Source organism: Lactuca virosa, chromosome 2 (genome assembly GCF_052849685.1).
Source record: "Lactuca virosa cultivar CGN04683 chromosome 2, Lactuca_virosa_CGN04683_v6, whole genome shotgun sequence".
Lineage (NCBI taxonomy): Eukaryota > Viridiplantae > Streptophyta > Magnoliopsida > Asterales > Asteraceae > Lactuca > Lactuca virosa.
This window is the reverse complement of record NC_136427.1, coordinates 280928847-280939219: the sequence shown is the minus strand read 5'-3', so window position 1 is coordinate 280939219 and position 10373 is coordinate 280928847. Positions and strand designations below refer to the sequence as shown.

At 33.7% G+C, this 10373-nt stretch overlaps 2 protein-coding genes and 1 pseudogene across 3 annotated transcripts; 2 read left to right on the top strand and 1 right to left on the bottom strand.

Moving 5' to 3' along the window:
• Positions 1 to 281: 281 nt before the first annotated feature.
• LOC145161207 (large ribosomal subunit protein uL29y) lies at positions 282 to 1452 on the top strand. Its single transcript, XM_079080705.1, has 4 exons — positions 282 to 376; positions 461 to 596; positions 860 to 1016; positions 1165 to 1452. The coding sequence occupies exons 1-4, from the start codon at positions 373 to 375 to the stop codon at positions 1237 to 1239; spliced, it is 372 nt and encodes a 123-aa protein (XP_078936831.1). The 5' UTR covers positions 282 to 372; the 3' UTR covers positions 1240 to 1452.
• Positions 1453 to 5264: 3812 nt separating this feature from the next.
• On the top strand, positions 5265 to 7406 carry LOC145157040 (exocyst complex component EXO70H1 pseudogene; annotated as a pseudogene).
• Positions 7407 to 7909: 503 nt separating this feature from the next.
• On the bottom strand, positions 7910 to 10046 carry LOC145161206 (putative pectate lyase 21). Of its 2 annotated transcripts, XM_079080703.1 has the most exons (5): positions 9721 to 10045; positions 8901 to 9252; positions 8612 to 8822; positions 8372 to 8440; positions 7910 to 8275 (listed from the first exon to the last, which is right to left on the bottom strand). In XM_079080703.1, the coding sequence occupies exons 1-5, from the start codon at positions 9848 to 9850 to the stop codon at positions 8042 to 8044; spliced, it is 996 nt and encodes a 331-aa protein (XP_078936829.1). In that variant the 5' UTR covers positions 9851 to 10045; the 3' UTR covers positions 7910 to 8041. The 2 variants fall into 2 exon arrangements, with proteins under 2 accessions (XP_078936829.1, XP_078936830.1); XM_079080704.1 differs by lacking the exon at positions 8372 to 8440 and having other exon boundaries at positions 9721 to 10046.
• Positions 10047 to 10373: the final 327 nt, after the last annotated feature.

Below are 10373 nucleotides of genomic sequence, written 5' to 3'. Positions count from 1 at the left end.
CGGGAAACGTCCTGCACCCCCTCCCCGCAGCTCCATTCCGTCAGGCCTAACAAACATAGCTACATAAACTATAATTGTATTATCTATTATAGCATGTTAATTGTAATAACATGCATCAAAACCAAAGGCTTTATGATAGGAATGGAATAGATATTTTAGCCCAAAACCCAATTGTAAGACACTCTTAGACCTTAGTGGGCTAACAGTGTATATTGGAATATTGGATATTTGGATCTAGCAAATAATAGACTGGACTGGGCTACAAATAGCTTTAGCCTTATATATCAACCTCAACCTTCCGTTCATATCTCGTAATTAGGGTTTCAAACTTTCAGAAGGAGCCTTCTGTGCAGTTCACTTCGGCTTCGATCAATGGGTACGTTTTCGGTTTCGATTTGTTCTTCTCGATTTATTTCGATTATATCGCCTAATTTATGTCTATAATATACGGGAAATACAGCTCGAATCAAAGTTCATGAGCTTAGGAGCAAATCGAAGGCTGATTTGTTTGCCGAGTTGAAGGATCTCAAGGCTGAACTTGCTCTTCTCCGTGTCGCCAAAGTTACTGGTGGTGCTCCGAACAAGCTATCCAAGATGTAAGTAACTTCTCTCTACACACATCTGTATTCATTTATCGCTAAGATTGATTGCAAGTTACCTTCAATTGCAGACAAAACGTTGCTGTTTTATATAGAATTGCAATAAATAATTACATATTCCTCTTGCTGCTTTTCTTGCCACGGGATCAACTTTTGCACCGAATTAATTGAAAAACATTGAATTTCTATAACAAAAAATTTAGCAGATTGACGTGCTGGTGTTATTTATTTATTTATGTTGTCAACATGTATTTTTGCAGAAAAGTGGTGAGGACATCAATTGCTCAGGTTCTGACTGTGATTTCACAAACTCAGAAGTCTGCTCTTAGGGAAGCTTACAAGAACAAGAAATACTTGCCTCTTGATTTGCGCCCAAAGAAAACCAGAGCCATCCGCAGACGTTTAACCAAGCATCAGGTATATCTCAATGACTCTTGCATTAGTATACGACCAGCATTTTTTGGTAATTTTATATATTTGTTGGGAGAATTCCATATTGATATAAATTAGAAATAAAATGTGATTTAGAGATATGATAATTGCATCATGTCAATGTTTGGTGTAGGTTTCATTGAAGACTGAAAGAGAGAAGAAGAAGGAGAAGTACTTCCCATTGAGGAAGTATGCTATCAAGGCGTAAGGTGGAAATTATCCAGGATGATATTTAGGTATTAATGTGTTTAAAACTTGTTCCAATTTTGAAGTCTGATTCTCTGTACGATTGATCAGAAATCATGTATTTGATAGTTTGTTTGCAATGAGTTACAAGATGATCAACATTTGTGTTTGCTCTTGATGTTGCCTAGCTATTTCTTTATGAATGAAGTTTACTATTGTTGGTTCCCTTTGATTATATGTATTTGTTTTAACCTTTCTTAAATTACTGATTACTTATTTAACAAAAATGGTCATCTGAAATGGCATGATATATAATTTCACCATTTGAGTCATGTTTCAAAATAAATTCGATATTTTTTATGTATTTGTTGGATTTTGAATTTACAGGAAAGGCAATAAGATGTTTCTTAATATTTTGTTTGTGGTTTTATTCATTTTAATGTTTTGCTTATTTTGATGTTTTAGACTAATCATTTGAGAGCATTACTCTATTTGTAACATGTATGTAAGGTCTTTGTATCCTTTGGCATGTTGAATGAAAATGAAAATTGTTTGTTGTTTATGAAAATGACCTATTAATGTTTGTATTCCATTAATTTGTAGTTTCCCTTAAATAAACTATGATGTCCATTATTTTTTTTGAAACAACAATTATATAAACAAACTCTAGCAAGAAACTAGAGCAAAATAAAAGTTGCATAAGTGTTTAAGCTAAAGAGGATTACACAACCTTCCTATCCCAATACATTTTGTATTTTTTTTCTTCTATCACTAATCTAAAAGAGAAACATAGACACAATATCATCAAAAATGTCTTCTTTCTTCGGTTTAGATGTTCCAAAGAGCAAGGCGTTTCGATGTTTCCAAAAAGTCTAAAAAGTTGTGATAACTACCACATTAATTTGCAAAGTATCCAACGAAGTCATATCAGACCAAGAAACGAAGCTAGAAACATAGTAAACTGCGGGGTACAAAAATTCGAATGAAATATCATATCCATAATGCTAAAAAGGAATTGCACTTACATTAACTACTTGATGGGAAATTCGTAGTTCGTGGAGTTCTAAACATTAAAGAAAACACTAATATAAATTAGCTTTTTAAAAGGATGATCCAAACCTATCTTTAAGAGTTCTATATGTTTTCAATTTGAGTTTTAGCATGCTCTGCTTTAACCTCTTTAATTTAATCTTTGACTTTGGTGGTAATGGATTTAGTTGTGTTTCATCATCAGTCAAACACTTTCATTTTCCTCATCAATGGTATCGCCGTATGATGCTTCTCCCTACAAATAAACAATTAGTTAGTATGATATAATCAACCATTTAATGATAGATATAATAGATGCATATAATAGATGATAGATATAATCAACCATTTAATGATAGATATAATAGATGCATATAATAGATCACATATCTAGGCATTTCTATTTTCAAAGGTTCCTATAAGACAACTATAAACTATTATCCCATCATATATATGTAACCTACTTCTGTAAGCGGTTTCCATTATAAATCAAGTGTACCACCAGAGCCTTCATTAAACTTCCTATTTTAGAATAGTTTTTCTGATTTTGAACTGATTGGACACATTTCGGAGTATGAAAACTACTACAAAAAATACCTAATAAATACGAAACACATACGGAAGACCATTTAAAATACAAAATCAATATATTTTGGAAAAGTTCGTAACATTTGGGGATTGAATTTTCATTTCGGACATTGGTTTATTAAAAAAATTAAATGTCAAAAATTAATATACAATTAATTTTGGTTTTCTACAATTAATTAATCAAAACCTAATAGTTTGTTAACATACCTATTTTTACGTAACTATAACTTTATTATTCTTCACATATACACTAGAACTTACTTCTATTAATGGTTTGTTAATATACCTATTTTTACATAATTAAAAGTGTTTATATTCATTCAGTTCATTTAATTTTTGATATTGAAATGATTTTTTTGGTGTACAGAAAATATTAATTTGGTGTGGCGGCTATTATGTAGTGGTTTGCTGAGACTGGGTTATTTTGGCCCTTACACTTTAGAACTTTCTAACTTTACCCCTAACAAGAAATTCTTTAGCCTAGCTAGTATCCCATTCCTACCCTTGGCCATTTCAAAATTTCATCACCACCAACTTCGGCTACAACACTAAATGGACTATTTTCCCTTCACAAAAAGTTTAGAGAACACCAAACATACACACAGAATTATGAATAACAAGACAACATTTTATAAATTAAACAACTGCTTACATCCTGCGAACCCATAAAAATAAAAACAACTGTAAATCTATTCCTCAAAATGAATTAGCACAAAATCAAACTACAATAAATAGCAAGTGGCACTAAACATCCTCATGAGGCGGGCAAAGGATGATCCGAGCAATAACTATGGTCTTCATGACCCTAAAGTCTCATCTTGTTTTCCAATCTTGTAACTCCAATATGGCTTCCCTACGTATATATAGGTTTGAAAATTGTTAGTCCTAGAATGTTGATAAAGTCAGGTGCAAGTAGTAATAATGGACCATGTTAGCAACCATGACATCAAGTGGTTAAATACTTAAATTTGTGGCCAAAATTTGAAGTTTGTATATATGACTTTCGTATATGTAAGGAACTAGTAAATAGGTTTGACAAGATATAAAGAAGTTAACAAAGTTTGTAAACAGTTTCAAACAAGCCATATAATTATATATAAAAAAAACATTAAAGAAGACTACCCGACTTTAAATTGGTGTAATTATATAAAATCTTCATATATAAATGATTTTATATTGGCATTATATTTGTTAAAACCCGTTGTTCCGGTGATTTTGAAAACGGGTCAAAAATGTATCGTGGGTAAGAATAGGGAGGGAGATAACTTAGTTATAAGTGGCCATATTTAATTTTGACCATTAAGTTTTGGTATTTACGTTATTGTTATAAAGTTTGTCATTCATGTGTGTCCTATCATGTTAAGAAAATAAATACCAGTTGTTTAAAATTAAAAAGATGACCTACTCTAGATTGTTATTTGAGGAATATTAACCACAAATTAACAAGCCGACCGTGAAAAACAAGTTTGCTATCAACTATAATGGAGTACATACAATTTTCAACTTTTCTTTCAAAAAAAGTCTCATGCAAATTTATCATTTGTTCAATTTTACTTTTGCAAGTTGATTTTGTCTAGGATGGAACTTTGGTCTGTATGTACCCGACCTTGACAAATTGGGATTCCCGTCTTAATAGGTAACGAGGCGGAGACAAACTGATATAAATTAGTTTTCATACCTAAATCGTTTCCGTTGTTAATAAAAAATAACATATTTTCTTGATGAAACAAACTATATTAATTTGAAGTAAAATAGTGAAACTGAAAATTATGATATAGATTATAGAGAAAGTATTTGGTGTTGAAAGTATTTGCTCCTAATGTTTAATTTTTTTTTTTTTTTTTTTTTTGTTGCATTTGGGAATGTAAATTTTGAATCGGAGTTTGTTGAATTCAAATTCTGAACCGATTTCATTGAATTGTACTTCTGTTATGCAGTTTCTTTAGTCCCATAATATTTTGTTTTAGCATTTTTTCTGCGTGTGCATTTTTTTAGTTCAAATTCTATATAGAGATAGAGACAGTGACATCGAAGGGTTGACCGGAAGATGAATGAGGGAGCATGATGGTGGCTTCTGGTACATGCAGGGAAATATACGAGAGAAATGGTAGGTCAATGGGATGAGTTGTTATTATATAAAAATAGTTTAAATAATAATATAAAAAATAATTAAATAATAAAGTAAATGGTATATTGGTCATTTTATATCATTTTAATGGAGATTTTCTAACAGAGTTAGAAGAAAGAAGGACAGAGGGGTGGAGGTTGTAACTTTTTAAAATCATATGGATGAAACCTATCACTTTTTTAACTTAAGGATCAAATGTAACCAAACCACTAGACAAAAACTGTAATTTACCCTACTTATAATCTTTTATAAAGTTTATAATATAAATGTTCATAGAGGACATGAGAAAGTTCATAGGGGACAGTTTAACCTTTAATATTCCCACCCTATTTAAATTCCATCACAAACCCACATCTCCAACAGAAACCAAATCACTCCAACTTCTAAAGGATTCGCTCATTGGCTACTGCCTCATTACATGTGAATCAATGGCGATCCCTGAAACCCCACACACAACTAACAAATTGTCAAACAAATTGAATAAAAGACCAAGAAATCTAATCACTCTCTTCTCCTTCACTACCACCACAACCACCACTACTACTTCTTCTTCTCCATGTTCATCTTCACCATCTGAATCCATGATGGAAGAAAACATAAAAAACGCAGAGGCAATCATCCACAAATGGGACATCAATGGTGATTCTTACACCAGATTCATCTCCATCTTTCAAGACAACACCAGAGAAGCTACAGTTTTCATCAATTGCGTCAAAGGACTACACCGTGCTATGCATTTCCTCGTTTCAAATGATCCGAGGTCAGAGATGCTAGCTGTTGCTCAGAGACTGATGAAAATTGCAATGAAACGTCTCGAGAAAGAGTTTCATCTAATCTTATCAGATAATCGTGAGTACTTGGAGCCTAGATCTGTTTCTAGCTGGCCTTCTCGATTGTCATGGTCCAGCACTGAATCGGAAGATGAACGAAAACTACAAATCTCGGTTTCTGATGTTGAATCACTATCGATGATTGCAATTTCAATTCTCAGGCTGATAGCTGATACGATGATTAGTTGTGGTTACGGCAAGGAGTGTATCAAAAGTTATAAAATGATACGAAAATCAGCCATCAATGAAGCTTTATTTCATCTCGGAATCCAGCCTTACTGTTATTTTCACATCAAGAAGATGGTAGACGCTTCACATTTTGAATATCATGTCAAAAGTTGGTTGAATGCGGTTCCAATCGCAGTGAAGACACTCTTCCATGGAGAGAAGTTTCTCTGCGATTACGTCTTCACTTCGTTTGTAGAAATCAGGGATTCCTGTTTCGAGAATTCAACGGAAGGAGCGCTGAATCTGTTCACATTTCCCGAACTCATTGCAACGAGATGCAAGAGACTGAAGTCGGAGACAATTTTCGTGATGATGGAGTTGTATGATTCGATTTCAAATCTATGGCCAGAAATCGAATCACTCTTCTCATATGAATCTGTCTCGTCGGTGAAAATGCAAGCGCTGTCGTCTCTTCACAAACTCGGCGACTCCATCAGAACTGTTCTTCGCGAGTTGGAATCGTCGATTCATAATAACTCATCTAAACTTACTGTATCCGGCGGTGGAATTCATCCGTTGAATGATTCAGTCATGACTTACTTATCATCGCTGGCTGAGTACGGCAGTGCCCTAAGTGATGTCATCGTAGATGACTTGCCGTTCAAGGAACAATCGCCATTTCTGGAATCCTACATGGAGTGCCTGAACACCGACGAAGTTTCGCCGCCGGCCGTTACCGTAAAGCTCGCATGGATCATTCTCGTTCTTCTATGCAAATTGGACGGCAAAGCTAAGTTTCACAACTACGTTGCACTATCGTATCTCTTCCTAGTCAACAATCTCCATTTCATTATCGAAAAGGTCCGTGAAACAAATCTGAAATCTATTCTAGGAGAAGAATGGATAATGAAACACGAAAAGAAGTTAAAGCAATATGTATCAAGCTACGAATCCATGTCTTGGAATAAGGTGATTTCATGTTTGCCGGAAAATTCAGTGGTGTGCCCGGAGAAGGTGAGGGATTGCTTCAGGAGGTTGTACTCTACATTTGAGGAGGTATACGGGAAGCAAACGACGTGGATTGTGGTGGACGAAAAGATGAGAGATAAGATGAAGGCCTCGATCGCGAACAGATTAGTGCCGGCGTATGAGGAATTTTACGGCAAGCATTTAATCACGTTAAGCGAAGACGAGAGGTGTATGAAGATGTTGACGAGTCTTTCGCCGGAAAACATGGCAAACTGCTTGTCTGTGCTTTTCCCGGGATCGCCGGTGATTTTAAGAAACTCGGGGTCGTTTTCATTGACTTTGCCAACCGTTTCAGTATCACAAACTTCCCGCCCTTTCCGATGATACAGAAATATTTATGTTCTTTTAAGAAAGCATTTAAACAGAAATATTTATGAATTACAATTTACACACATATATAAACTTGAAATCATTAATTAAATCATGTCCATCAAATGCCAACCAAATTAAACTAATACACACAATCAATGGTTATATAGCTGTTTGAGTACATTTTGTCTAAGGTGTTCATAAATTAACCGGATCAAATTTGAACTAATTGATCAAATTCGAACTCGATTGGATCGGTTTTGAAGTTTGAAAATCCAATTGGATTGGATCGGTTCTTGGATGACGTTGAAAATCCAATGGATAATTGAACCGATCCAACATTCATCCAATTGGATATCCAATATTATCATCTGATACATATCTAATTACCATCCAATGTTATATCTATGTTAGCATCCAATGTTAAATAAAATCGTGACAACCAGAAATTTTCTAACCAATCATTCAAATAAATGGAACCAACAAGCAAAATTCATGGATTTTAACAGTAACAAAATTCATAAGGGACTAAAGTAGACATTTCAAACAACTTGTTGGTTCAAAACAAGCATAACCCTATAAGAAATAGACAAAAGAAAAAACAATGCATATAAAAAACATTATTGTATATTCATAATACTTTTAAATACATACATAAACAAAAATATTTATCAATCACATATGCATATTTACATGCTTATGTCAATTAATTCCGATATATTATGTCTGATTAATCTCACAAATCATGAAGTGCCTTGCTCAGCTGGTTTTGCAACAGATTGCCAACCAGTACAGACCTGGAGAGTCTGTTTCAGTGCATCTGAAGCAGGTTCCATTGTCCATTTTGGATAAAACTCACTTGGATGAAACATCTTTTCCCCATTTGCTTCTTTCACTGGACATGATTGAGCTCCATTTAAAACCAAGTCCCCTTCTGAAACTATCAACCCTGATCTTCCTTCCTCCTTATCTGCTGCCTATTTATATTTTACCAACAAAATTGATTATAAAAATATAAATGTATGTTCAGGGATTAATAAATAGATTCGAGAGCAAAAGTTTGATGCAGTTGCCTTTTCGGTATAAAATTCGAATGCTTTTTTCTTCTCTCCTGCTTCATAGATGTTGCATTGAGAATATATCTGAAGCAAAAGTATATATATATATATATATATATATATATATATATATATATATATATATATATATATATATATATATATATAAGTTAATCTTGACAGTTACTACAGTTAAGGATGATGGTTTTCTGTTGTATCGTTTTATCATCTGGTTTTTCTGTTGTATCATTTTACCTGTGCTTCTACACTAGCACAAATAGCATATACTCCCCAATTTCTAGTGTAATTGTTGTAAAGATGAACTTTCCCAAATCGAAGACGAGGGTGTCTTTGTCGTGTCCCATCAAAAAAACAATGATGAATTGTGACTCTGATACATCTATCATCAACATGAGATGGATCCGCTCCAATAAGCATTGTCTTATCATGATTAGCAAAGTAACATCTGCTAGCAAGAATCAGAGATCCCATTAAGAAATGAAAATCATCCACAATATTTTCATCAGAAAATTTTAAAAGTCACCTGGAAACTGTAATGTCTGTGCTTTGTCTGGTTATATCTATAAGTCCATCATCATAGTCACGCAGGCTGCATTGATCAATCCAAATGTGCTTTGAATTTGGTTTAATTTGTATACCATCAACATCATGTCCTCTACCACCTTCAAATTCCAGATTGCATATTATAATATTTTCGCACTCCTTTAGTCTCAAACCTTTTCCTGTTAGTTTTATACGCTGCCCACGACCATCAATGGTTTTATGTGATGAGACATTCAAGTAGGATGACAGATCAATAGTTCCTGATATTTCAAAGATTATCCACAATGGTTCTTTCATGCGACATGCTTCCCGAAGTGATCCTGGCCCATCATCTACAAAGACATTTATACAAATTACAACACAAGGACAATCAAATTGATTATGATTGACTATCCATCAAAAACAAGTGTCTTGAGAAATTTCAGAGGATTGGAGAGAGTATGTATTCTCAGCATGGATTAAACAGAAATGGGACACATATTGATTCTATGTACCGATCAAATTGAAGATAAATACGGATTTCGTTACAATCAAACACGGACATTATCATTTATTAGAAATTGTTCTTAGAATCATATCGAAGTTGAAATCTAGTAATTTAGAAATTCATCCGTGTATAAAGAGAATCTGTTCAGGATAACAGTAATTTCTGATTGTTTTAACAAATGAATCATAACGAGATATTGAAAATTCACTCATATGAAGACATATTATCAACAGATAACCATACACCGTGAATAAAATTGTTTTTTTTTTTAATCCGGAAATCGAAATGATCTCGTAAAAATCAAACAAATTACCAGCCAAGGAGGTGATGCGATGCACAGGACCATGAGCGCCACCGACTGCAGAACGGCCAAAACCCTCGGCCCGACCGGCCATTCCTTTCAAGCTTGAATCAACATCGGCGTATGGTAACGTTCTCGCCATGTGTATGCTTACGTGAACGTTGTTATGTTGGCTAAGGATGAGACTTTTTGAGGCAAAATCTAATCGATTGATCGTCGCCAGCCGGAGAATAAAAGCGGAAATGTTTTCAAGCTGGGGCGTCGTAACATTCTCAATCTTACATACAAATGGAACTTTTCCGTTGCTACAAAGCGTTTATAAAGCTAAAAAAAAAAAGTAAATTAAATGAGTGTTTTGTTTGGCTTAATTTGTATATTTGGTCCTAATTTTATTTTTTATTTTTTTTATTTATTTTTTTTTTTTTTAACTCTGAAGGTCTTTATAATTTAGTTTTGTTACAAAGTTGGTCCTAATCAACATAAAAAAACTTATTTGTCATTTATTAATTTCTTTTATCCTTTTTACATTATAAATGATTTTAAAAGAATTTATAAATATGTTAGAAAAATTTGAGTTAAGTATTTTAGCTCTTTAAACTGAAAAACCAAATCATCCCACCCATCCTCCCCCTCATTGTGTTCAGTCACGGAAAACCACCTCCTAC